The sequence below is a fragment of the Crassostrea angulata genome, chromosome 5 (assembly GCF_025612915.1).
Source record: "Crassostrea angulata isolate pt1a10 chromosome 5, ASM2561291v2, whole genome shotgun sequence".
In the NCBI taxonomy this organism is placed as follows: Eukaryota; Metazoa; Mollusca; class Bivalvia; order Ostreida; family Ostreidae; genus Magallana; species Magallana angulata.
This window is the reverse complement of record NC_069115.1, coordinates 56284266-56296223: the sequence shown is the minus strand read 5'-3', so window position 1 is coordinate 56296223 and position 11958 is coordinate 56284266. Positions and strand designations below refer to the sequence as shown.

Genomic DNA, 11958 nt, shown 5'->3' with positions numbered 1-11958 from the left:
CAATGCCTAATAAAATCCGAAATAATTAATTTAATTTGTCTGACAATATACTATGTCAATCTGTTTTTTAATTGCTAAATCAAAATTATTTATGATTTGATATATTTTAAACAACTTTAATTTCTTTTATCACATAATTAAATCGTTAAAAGCCGTTTACCTGCAACGCTTCAGGTTTTCTCTTTAATTTAGCTTAAATGATTTCCAGTGTTCGTCAAGATAAAATACGGACGGTGTCGCCTGTCGGTGATGGTATTTTCCCCATTATATTATGTGGTAAATGAAAGCATTTGAAGGACGGTATAAATATGGTTACCTAATTCATTTTCATATTTTCTTCTAGCGCCATCTTCCATCATGACATTTTTGGATCAGTGCAAAATAACTATATTGATTTTTACATTAATGATGTGGTCATGTATCTTTGACCATGGTGAAGCAAGACCTATACACGAATCTCCGAAATTAATTGTTATATCTGTCGATGGATTTCGGTTTGATTTTTTGCAGAGGTTCAGTAATCAGGATATACCTAATTTTAGGTATTTCACTGAACATGGTGCATCTGTGAAGTATGTTAAAAATGTGTTCCCATCCGTTACCTACCCAAACCACATGTCTATCATCAGTGGCCTTTATCCAGAAAATCATGGAGTAGTGCACAATAGTTTTCGTGATGAATATCTGAATGATACATTTGAACTTGACAGTATGTTTCAAAATTTTGACTCTCGTTGGTTTGACAATGGCCACGAAGTCATTTATTCTGCCAACAGTAAAGGAAATGGGGTCAGAGAAACTGGTTCTGCTCTATGGCCAGGTGGACTGACAACAATTCAAGGAGTTCAACCAAGGACAATAGGAAGAGCATTTTCTGGAAATATATCTCTGCCTTACAACACAAGAGTGGACTATGTAATAAATTGGCTAACAGATAAAGTTAGACCTATCAATCTTGGATTGTTATACTTTGACGAGCCAGATGAGGCAGGACACAAATTTGGACCAGATAGTCCAGAAGTTGCACAAGCTATTCAGAAGGTTGATGCTGGCCTGGGTTATCTAAGACAGCGACTGAATGAGACCAATTTATTAGATAAGGTGAACATCATCATCACATCAGACCATGGAATGATAGCAGCTGACAAAGGATTTGTGAACATTGACAAATGCATTGACAGTCAGTGGTATTCTTCAGTTGGAACATGGAATACAGTATTCTTCATATACCCACAGAAAGGCAAGTTACTCAAGTACTGTAATCATCTTATCAAAACTATTTAGAAAAAATATTGTAATTGTGTATATCATAAATGTAAAATTTTGTTTGAATATTCCATTTGGAAGAAATGAACAAGAGGACAAAACCAAAAAAAAAAAATCACATTGCATATCTAGACTTATTTTATTGTTTTATTCTCTCTGTAGGATATCAGGGAAAAGTCCTGGATGGTCTTCAAAACTGTAAAAATATCTACACGTACTCAAAAGACAATGAACAATTAAAGAAAATGCATTTTCAAAAGAATTCAAGGATTGCACCCATAGTGTTGGAAGCTAAAGCTGGTTACATCATAACAACAAACAGGACTCCTAGAGATTTAGTTACTAGTAAGGAAATTATTTTTTTTTTTCAAACACTCCTCAATTTTTCAATGATAACAATGTTAATTATTTATGACGAAGAATGGTAAGAAAATATTTTTTGTGATGTATTAAGATCATTGATTAAAACTACTCTCATCAATTTTTTTTCAGAAGGGGCACATGGTTATGATCCCGAAAAAGTCCAGGAGATGCGTCCATTTTTCCTTGCTTATGGTCCATCATTCAAGTCCAATTTTACACACACCCACCCTATAAATATTGTTGATATTTATCCCTTAATGTGTGAAATTTTGAGTGTAGAAGCAGCACCAAACAATGGAACACTAAGTGAAGTCAAGGAACTTTTGATAACACCACCAGCTGAAAAACTCTCCTTGAGCAACCTGAAGGAGAAGCTCTTTGAAACGACAGGGATAACTTGTAAGTTACCATATAAAACACATGTACAGGTAGGATGTAATAGTCATGAAAATTTTATGGTAGAACATGTATATAATCTGACATTTAGAAAGGGCTTGTGTTTGACAGTAGTGATCTGATTTTTAGTACATTACCATGCAAACAATAATACATGTATATGAATTGTACAAAGGATCTGCAAGATGATTTATGAACATGTTTGCTTTATTTCAGTTTTTGTGATAATTGTTCTGTCGTCCCTGGTTGGTGGGATTTATTGTATTGGAGCTGTAAGACAGAGTAGAATAACCGCCAGGAAACGCAGAATCTTTGGAAGAGTAAGCTCCCCACTGCGGGCTTTCCCTGATGCCCGAGCTCTCCTGCAATCTGACGATGACGAAGGCAGCGATGATTTATAGAACAATGATTGCAAATCACAGCTACCGGTAAATCAAATTGATGAAACCTGGATCAGTATGAAGCTGATTTTACAGTTATTTGAAATGAATGTCTTTAAAATGAATAACAATGAAATAAAGATGATTTAAATTAAAATTTTCAGGGAAGCATTGTCATAAATGATCTATTGCTCAGAATGTATTTCAAACAGACACAAAAATATTGGATTGCAAACATGTGCAGACAAACGTGCAGAAATTTTATGACATTAATTATCATGTTCAGACAAACATATGCAGAAATTTTATGGCATTAATTATGAAAATATGTGTTACCCAATAATTATGAAAATAAGTCTTAAGGTTTTTGTTATTTTATTTTGTTAAATATCTATACTGTGTACGATTTTTATTTATAATTCAGAGTGATTGTTAACATATTTGTGTACCAATGCATTCTTTGGTGATGTTTTATGATTCATAAATTAAGGGTTTGTAATTATTGGTCAGGATCAGAAACACATTGATGTTGAAGATTGAGCATGTTAGTGGTATGTTTTATTTTGTTTTAATTAAAACAGTGAATATGTATAAATAACTGCATTTCTTAAATCCAAGTGGTGACAATTAGTTTTCATTGGATTGATATCTTCTGTAGATGCATTACAGTTTTAACTGAAAGGCTGAAATGCTCATACATGTACCGGGTACATGATGTCAAGTATATGATGTTAAATCTCTATTTGGTCATCTTTGTCTGTAAATCTGTCTTATATGAAGTGTTTGTATAGTAGTCATTATGTTACATATCAAATTAGTATAGTTTATGAATTATTGTATGCCATGAATGTATCATTACGAAGAACTATGTGCATCCATTTATGTATAAATGTGTAAATGGTTCAATGAAAAAATTAGATGTCATTTCTGATAGAAGCATATAAGGTATGAAAGACAATCAGACTTTTATGTGTCAATACTACAGTTGGGGTCTGCCCATTATCCGGAAGATTCATCATATCTAAGGTCTAGTAGTTGGAAGGTTCATTAGTCCGAAGGCTCACTAGTCCGAAGTTCATTAGTACGAAACTAGATGTAGAAAATGTTGTGAAGATTAAGATAACTAAAAGGGTCAGGTTTGATTAATCATTTTCACCTTAACAAGTTCTTGAAGGTTTAGAAAACAAAATACTACGAAAAGAGACTACTATAATATGAATTGTTATCTCTATATAGATCTGTAATGTAATTTCTTGTCTTTACCTGTATGTATTATAATTTTTTTTCTTGTATTCAGATTTCTGCCTCCTTAATTTGATTTTTGTTGCTCATGAACGTTATTTCCAAAATAGTAATAGTATGTTTTTGAACTACAGTTTTTTGAATGAAAATAACAACTAAATTGCTTATAAAAGCATCTACTGTTTAAAAATAGGATTTAAAAATTATTTGACTTCCCCACCTCTCTCTCTCTCTCTCTCTCAACAGAAAATTAGAAACTCTTCTACATTTATTTTATGAACTATTTGTATGCACGTCATTTTTATTATGATATATATGGTACAGATGTGATGGAAATTTAAGTTGCAATAAAAATGTTTAAAAATAAAATCTTTCGGAATTAGAACGATATTTTATTGAGCATAATCTATTTGTAAGCACATCAATTTTTTTTTATGATAGATACAGATGTGTTGAAAAGTTACAATAAAAATGTTTAAAAATAACTTCTTTTTGGATAAGTAGAGCAATATTTTGTAATATGACTAATGAACCTTTGGACTACGGGACTGTGACCTTTAAGGTTTACATATTATTATAGCTTTTTTAACAAGAGCTTGGATTTAATTTGGGCAGTAAGTAACAAACTAAGTTTTGATGAAGGTGGGGTTAACTCTTGGCTAACTAGTGTCCAGTCATTGGCTTATAGATATAAACTGAATACACTGGATTGCAATATGACACTTGTCCAGTGTCTATATTTTGGTTGAAACAGCATCAATTTTACACATCAGAGCAGATTTTGGCAAAAAAAAATTCCGATTTTGATAATCAATGAATATTAATGAGCTTTTCTTAGCGAATTTAAGAACGGAGGTCAATATTTGACAGCTTTATTAATGTTTTGATTTGCAATTTAGTTAGTAACATCCCAGAGAGAGAGAGAGAAAGAGAGAGAGAGAGAGAGAGAGATTCGACATTCCCTAACTTGTCTTAATAAATTGATATATAAACAATTTATTATATGATAATTATATAATGATTTATTACATATATATATATATATGTTTTATTATTATATGCATTCTTGTTTAATATATGATTCAAGGTTCATGTTCATTACATAAATACATTTCTGTTATTTTCAATGAATTACTATAAGGCATTCCAATATATTGCACCTGCATATATAGATAATATTATAATACATTTTGTTTTCTACAAACTTTTGCTTATCAGTAAATCTGTTCTATTCATATATTATAATTTATTATGTTTATTGTTTAATTATGCATAATAAATATCCCTAGTAATATATTGTTCATATTGGTTATTTTTATTAAACCATTTATCAAACATTTTTAATGACCATTATAATTATTATATCGGGATCGGCCTTCTGAATATTTTAAACTATAAACAAACCAGCATGGCTGATGATTTGGATGATGAGTGGTGGGAAACAGACAATCGTGGAAGAGAAGAAGGTATTGTTTTAAATAAAAGAACTTCCAGGCATTTCTATTTTACTAATCTTGAATTTGAAATATTAATTGTGTGTAGGAGAACCTGTTTTCGCGACGAATCGAGATGACGAAGTGTGTGCATGGTGCTGATATACTTTTGCAACTATTATTTACAGCCATGCTGATTAATAAACATTGTAGTTGTACAGTAAACTCTAGACCTTTATTTTTAGTGTCAGAACAAGGTAGTACCGATGATGAAGGGCAAGAGAATGGAGATGAGGGACTGATATACTTTTGCAACTATTATTTACAGCAATGTTGATGAATAAACATTGTAGTTGTACAGTAAACTCTAGACCTTTATTTTTAGTGTCAGAACAAGGTAGTACCGATGATGAAGGACAGGAGAATGAAGAGGAGGGACAAAAACAGAAGACGATAAAGAGGCCGCTTGATTCAAATGAAGACCAAGATGATGGCCCTAAAAAGAAAAAGAAGCATAGAAGAAAGGTGTTATTGACTTATAGACATTACCTTAAACTTCCTTTTTGTGTGTTTTTTAAATCATCACAGTGTTTTGACTCTCTCACTATTGCATTATTGTGCATATTTTTTTGCACAGTTGCTTGACCAGTTCCGAATTTTGACCAGTTTCGAATAGTTCATAAATCAAATTATAGCATATATTAAAAAAAAGATGGAGCTAAAAGTTGATGCCTAGAGTATAAATGCTTATTAATGATCGTTTGAATTCTGCAGTATTTTATTTTTTGGGGTCATTTTGCATACAATATTATTAGTTTTTACTTAGAATAGATTAGTAGTCTAACTGTTGCTTTGCAATAAATCCAGCTCATTGTAAAGACAAATACAAATGACTCTGATTGCTATTTTACCATAAAGTTTTATCTTTTCATCAACAGTGATATCATGTTATACTGAAAGTATTGTGAAATAGCATACATATTGGACTTATACATTTGGACATAAATTTATTTATATGAATCAGCAGTACTAGCTAGAAACAACCATTACTGTACAAAATGCAGGTGATTCTGGCTTACAATAATTATCACATGCTTGCAAGCATGACCTTCTTTGTGACCTCAGGCAATTGATCTTGCTCAATGAAATCAAAACGCAAGGGAGCAATCAGTACCTTTTAACTGTCAGGAACAATTTGAAATTCTTAAACACAAACAACTTTTTATAATTTTACTTAGTTTACGTTGGCTTTCATGTCTGATAACCAATGTCCATTTTCAACTTAAAAGGGCTGGTATGTGACTACTTTAATTTTCAGTTCTTTGTTTGTCCATTCCGATTCTTAATAAACATAATTATAAGAGGACTCGTCTATCATGATCACAGCGTGTGACAAACTAAAAGAGAGATTTTTGACTCTATATTCAATATAATTTCCACTTAGAGCTGATATATCATCAAAATCGAAACTCGTCAATTATCTTTTCAATTATATCATAAAAATTTTTAACTCGTCATAAAAAACCACGTTTACAGTAGTAACTTGATGCATTGCTCCTTCATATTAGGCTTCCTATTTTTCAGTAGTTACGATTATATTTTGTTATAGAAAATTACCTCAGAATTGAAAGAAACAGGAGATAATTCTAGGGCCACTTCTACAGATGTAGTGAATGTGATATCAAAATATTTTGATGGAAAACTTTCAGCAGTGGAATGGGATGAACTTAAACTTGATCCAAGTAAGAATTCTATTGTCCATTTCAAGATGAATACCAATAAATAATAGACTTAGTCTTTATTTTATTAACATACATGAAGCTACTAAGATGATGAAGAAATGGCTACAGCACTTAGTCTGGCATGGTATGCGAAAGGCCCTGGTTTCAAGTCTTGGTAGGGACTAGACTTTTCACCACCTGTCCCAACGTAACAGGTGGTGACAAGTCAAGTATCAACCAGGACTCGGAACCAGGGCCTCTGGTTTACTGTGCCATGCACCGCTTTAACCACTGAGCTATTGATACTTTACATACTGACCGACAGCCAAACACAAAACACCAGAGGTGTGTTCAGCAGAGCAAGTGCTCAGGAGCGCTTGCCAAAATTTGTGTTGCAGATTTAGAAAATTTGGTGAAAATTTTAGAAAATTTGGTGAGCACTTGCTCTGCTAAACCGGTGTCATGTAGAAGAATTTTCTGTTGTAGATGAAGATTTTTTCTTTATGCATTATTTTATTCCCATAGATAGTGACTTTTATGCCAGCAGTGAGGGAGACCACACTCCAAGTTCTTACCTAAGAACCATTTTACCAAAGTGGAAAAAACTGGTCCAAACGAGTCAACTGAAGCCTGGCTCTCCCTTGGTTCTAATCATTACATCATCAGCCATAAGGGCTGTTCATCTCAATAGGTACAAACACTATCTTTGAATAATACAGTAAGATTGAATACACGATTCAATCACATGATGAGCTTCACATTCTTTATATTGACAGTTTACTGTAAACATAGTAAAAAGAATAATCTTACTGTGACCAGGCTAAACTGGGTCCTTAGGACATCTGTCATTTTAACTATAGAACATTCTATCTATAAACATAGAACATTTAGCTGTGTATACTCAATATTGTGTTTTTGATGGAAATTGGCCTCTGCTAAATTTTGTACATTGATAAATGTCATGTTTACATACATGTTTATGTAAATACATCTATAATGAGCACATTCAGAAATGCACTATATAAAATTTATGCTTACCTGCTAAAAAATCAGTTTCTGCCAAATATCATTCATACTAAATACAATACGTTTACAGTATGTCTGTTGTTTGGTATTAATACAGTTATTGTGACTGTAAGTTGCAGTGAAGAATTGTAATAACAACCATATTAACTGCAAGGGAGCATGTTTTTTATCTTGCAGGAGTATAACTGATTTTAAGACGGAGGATTGTAAATGTGCCAAACTATTTGCAAAGCACTTCAAGGTAAACATTAAGAATAAAATCTTGAAGTTTTGTAGTTTTAGATTGACAGTTACATCAAGTTACATCTATCCAAGATTGACAGTTACAACAATTTACAGCTAACCTATAATTATAAAAGTTATGATTATTTTGACAATTGCTTTAATAACAACTACATTGGATACATTTTTAAGAGCAATGCGTTAACATTTACATGTACATACCATGCAATAAGTCACCTACCTTGGCAAAACTGTAACTGTAATGTACAAAAAACGTTCCAGGTTATACATGTACCTGGTACTCGCAACAATTTTGATTATTCTTTTATTAGGGCCCCGCAAGGATTTGCGGGTGCCCTATAGTAATCACTGTGTCCGTCCGTCCTTCTGTCCGTCCGTCTGTCACTCTTCCGTCCACAAATTTCGTGTTTTTTTCTAATAACGTTTTTTTATGGTTGCCCAATCAAGTTCAAATTTGGTATGGTAGTTCAGTAGGCAGAAATACATATTTTGATGCTAAGTTTGGTTCTCTATGTCTTCTGGTTTGGAGCTGGGGTGGTGGGGTAGATTCCTAACTATGCATAAGAATGAATGGGCAAAGAGAGATAACTGCCGAGAATGAATGGGCAAAGAGAGATAACTGCTGAGAATGTTACCATTGTATACATGGAAGGCTGTGCAATATTTGTCCTTTGGGATTAATTAACCTTTCACACTATCTTATTTTTTAATTATTTATTTTATTTTTTTCTGCCTTAATGCTGTTAATTTTAACAGGTAATTAGATAATAACCTCATTCTGTCATTTCTGAAAAAAAAAATCTTATTGTAAATTTAGAAGAAAATGATGAGAGAGCAGAACAATTAATCCCCTGGGATTAATTATCTTGCCTGCTGCAGAAAATTTAGAGGCTTATCTCTATTTGTCATATCAGATTAATGAACACCTTTGTCTGCACTGATGTTTGTTTTGAAGCAAATTAAACTCTCATTCCATGAGCTGCACCCTAATATTTTTACCCCTCAGTTTAAATGATGGTATTTGATAAAGAATATATTTCATTCTATCATATTCAACTACAAATCATGAGATCCTATATATTGCAGTTCTTTACATCTTATGCTGGGCATTTATTTTTCATCATTGTTAATATAAAGAGGATGGAATTCAAGTTTTTTTCACTTCTGTATATTAATTGTCATAGCGGGGCCCTTCCTGACTGGTCAGTTTTCTAGTATTAAATACTGATTGGTTTAGACGCAGTTTATAATCCGTTTTCAGCATTAGCAACACACTTGGCAATGAATAACACAATGAATTGTTACATGTTCGTAAATCATGTGCCTACTGATTGCCATAGAATTCATGTCAAATTTTTTTAAAGTTTTCTTTAAAATAAAAATATTCATATAAAAAAAAAAGATAGTGCCTGTTTGGTAGGGCAACAGTTGAAATTTACATCCCTCAAAAACAATTGTAAATCTCCGCTTCACATTGGTTGTCAGTTTTCTTGGGGGTGTCAATTTCAACTGTTACCCTCCCAAACTGGTGATATCCTCTGCAGCTGTTATTTTACAGCTATATTTATCCTTTATGGGATTGCAATTTATAAATATGATTTTCTAATGCAATTTTGTAAATATTGTTTTCATATGCAATTTTATTAATATCTTTTTCTCATGAAATACTATAATAATATCCTTTTCTTATATAATTTTTAAATATCCTTTTCGAATGCAATTTTATAAATAATCTTTAATTATGCAATTTTTCCAACTATAATATCAACATATATGTAGTCTATAATCATGATAACAGCAATTTTTACAGCACCCATGACTAAACTGTAATGTTTACAGCTACAGTGACAATAGCTATGAGGTTTACAGTCACTGTATCTAATCTATTCTATAATATTCAAAGCTACCATGACTTTAACTGTGTTTACAGCCACCACAACTATTACAGTACTGTAAAGTTTACAGCTGTTATGGACATAACCTTTGTTTACAGCTATCCTGACTAAAATTGTAATGTTAACAAGAATCCTCGCTACAATTGCCATGTTTACAGATATGCTGGCTACAGCTGTTCTGTTTATAGCTATCTGGAATATACATTGTAACTGTGATATTAAAGTTCCTGGCTGTAACAGAAATAAATGAAGTGTAACCATTTCCTGAAGGTATGGTCAACTGTTGGATCTTAATTTCCGTGTAACAGATACCCATGGATTATGTGTAATACTTGATTTGATACATGCCCAAATCTGGGGGGTGGTTATAGCCAAAGGAAAATTCAAGTCTTTAATTCATATTATATAAAGTTGCCAAAAATTGTGCCTCCCTTTCCTAGCAAAAGAATTTTTTCCCTCTGGGGAAATTTTCTGTATCCGTGCATGTGATGCTGTATATATATGTATATGTTTATTGATCATCATTCTTTTTCACAGATAGAAGAGCAAAAAAAGTATCTCTCCAAGAATGTGTGTCACATAGGACTTGGTACCCCCAACAGAATCTGCAGTCTATTAAAGAGTGGTAGGGATTCTTCTGTAAACAGAGATTCATAAAGCATAGAAATTACATCACAGAGAGTGATTTTAACTTTGCAAGGGCTCTATATGATCATTGTTTGATTTTTCGTACTAATCAAAAACTATGAATTGCCGTAAAACTATGCCAATTTATCGATCAATGCTAGCAATTTCGTGTCTTTATCCAAAAGATAATGCGTAATTTCAAGATCTTATAATCAATACATGAAAATCAATCAATTTACGAATCATGTACATGATCATTGTCATCTTTCAGGGTCACTTCACCTGGACAGTGTAAAGAGTATTGTACTGGACTGGAATTGGAGAGACAAGAAATTTAAACGAATGACAGACATTGTGGACACACGAAAAGACTTGATGCTGTTACTGCAGACCTCTCTGGTTCCTCACATACACGCCAGCAAGTGTAAAATAGGAATACTCTGAGGAAACAGACAAAGGTGTTTAAATCTCTCACACTTATTTACTGTTGGTTTTAACATTGGTTTAAAACCGATTTTATTGTAGACCTGCTTACACAATTGTATTGTTTATAAAAGTTCTTTAATATAAAAATCATTATGGTTAATATTTTATGTTTTTTTTCTGTGAGTGTGCAGTGCTTTGAGAGCATACAAATCATGATACATTATAGTAGAGATTCTCATCAATAAATATTCTGATGGCAATTTAAGTATTTGTTGATATGGATTCTAGTGTTATAATATTAATTTTAATCCTGTCTACTCATATGTTAATTTGAAACCCCTCCTGGAACCCCAGTATTGCGGCAGTGGTCAAAGTTTGATCAATTTAGAATCATCAGGATGCTTGCATTAGACAAATTCCATACTGCTGTGTTGTAGTTAGTGAAAAAAAGCCTTTAAAAAAGTTACCTAAGAGATGTATATATGTCTATGTTCAACTGGGAACCCCTCATTGGGCCCTAGCATTGGCCAATGCAAGTCTAACAGGCATTATTTAAAATTTGGATTTGCACTGTATTGTCCTTATTATTACTTCTATAATTGAGACACATGAAAGTTTAAAAATAACAATATTATTGGGGGGGGGGGAGTCCAAAGAAACAATGGCAATTTGAAAAGGAATGAGAATTAATAATTGCCAACATCAAGTTTTTTAAAATTTTAACCACCCAAATTATGTTATAGCAATACCCAAGAAGTATATGGAAGTAAATATTAAAATATATACCATAAATAAAAGTAAAAAATTAATAGTAGAAGATAATAAATCGAAAATTAGACAATAAGCAAAAAAATTTTTTTTATTATACAGATGCTGTAGATCAACAAAAAAACCTCAAATACTGGGTAAGCGTGATTAATAGAATCATACATTATATACT

General features: G+C 32.2%; 2 protein-coding genes across 2 annotated transcripts; both read left to right on the top strand.

Annotated features, from left to right (window-relative positions):
• Nucleotides 1-176: 176 nt before the first annotated feature.
• On the top strand, nt 177-4958 carry LOC128185714 (bis(5'-adenosyl)-triphosphatase enpp4-like). The gene is made up of 5 exons (XM_052855347.1): nt 177-252; nt 344-1240; nt 1429-1611; nt 1759-2028; nt 2242-4958. The coding sequence occupies exons 1-5, from the start codon at nt 198-200 to the stop codon at nt 2424-2426; spliced, it is 1590 nt and encodes a 529-aa protein (XP_052711307.1). The 5' UTR covers nt 177-197; the 3' UTR covers nt 2427-4958.
• An 80-nt stretch (nt 4959-5038) lies between these two features.
• LOC128186360 (uncharacterized protein C3orf26 homolog) lies at nt 5039-11180 on the top strand. The gene is made up of 7 exons (XM_052856165.1): nt 5039-5113; nt 5466-5605; nt 6690-6822; nt 7327-7492; nt 8005-8068; nt 10503-10590; nt 10864-11180. Exons 1-7 carry the CDS (start codon nt 5056-5058, stop codon nt 11034-11036), a joined length of 822 nt encoding a protein of 273 aa, XP_052712125.1. The 5' UTR covers nt 5039-5055; the 3' UTR covers nt 11037-11180.
• The last annotated feature ends 778 nt before the right edge of the window (nt 11181-11958 follow it).

Excerpts from the sequence above, each read along its gene's own strand:
- LOC128186360 (XM_052856165.1), top strand. The coding sequence starts at position 5,056 with ATGGCTGATGATTTGGATGATGAGTGGTGGGAAACAGACAATCGTGGA. Across the intron at positions 7,493-8,004 it reads AGGGCTGTTCATCTCAATAG|GAGTATAACTGATTTTAAGA; the intron begins GTACAAACACTA and ends TTTATCTTGCAG. Across the intron at positions 8,069-10,502 it reads TATTTGCAAAGCACTTCAAG|ATAGAAGAGCAAAAAAAGTA; the intron begins GTAAACATTAAG and ends TCTTTTTCACAG.
- LOC128185714 (XM_052855347.1), top strand. The coding sequence starts at position 198 with ATGATTTCCAGTGTTCGTCAAGATAAAATACGGACGGTGTCGCCTGTC. Across the intron at positions 1,241-1,428 it reads CTTCATATACCCACAGAAAG|GATATCAGGGAAAAGTCCTG; the intron begins GCAAGTTACTCA and ends TTCTCTCTGTAG. Across the intron at positions 1,612-1,758 it reads TCCTAGAGATTTAGTTACTA|AAGGGGCACATGGTTATGAT; the intron begins GTAAGGAAATTA and ends ATTTTTTTTCAG.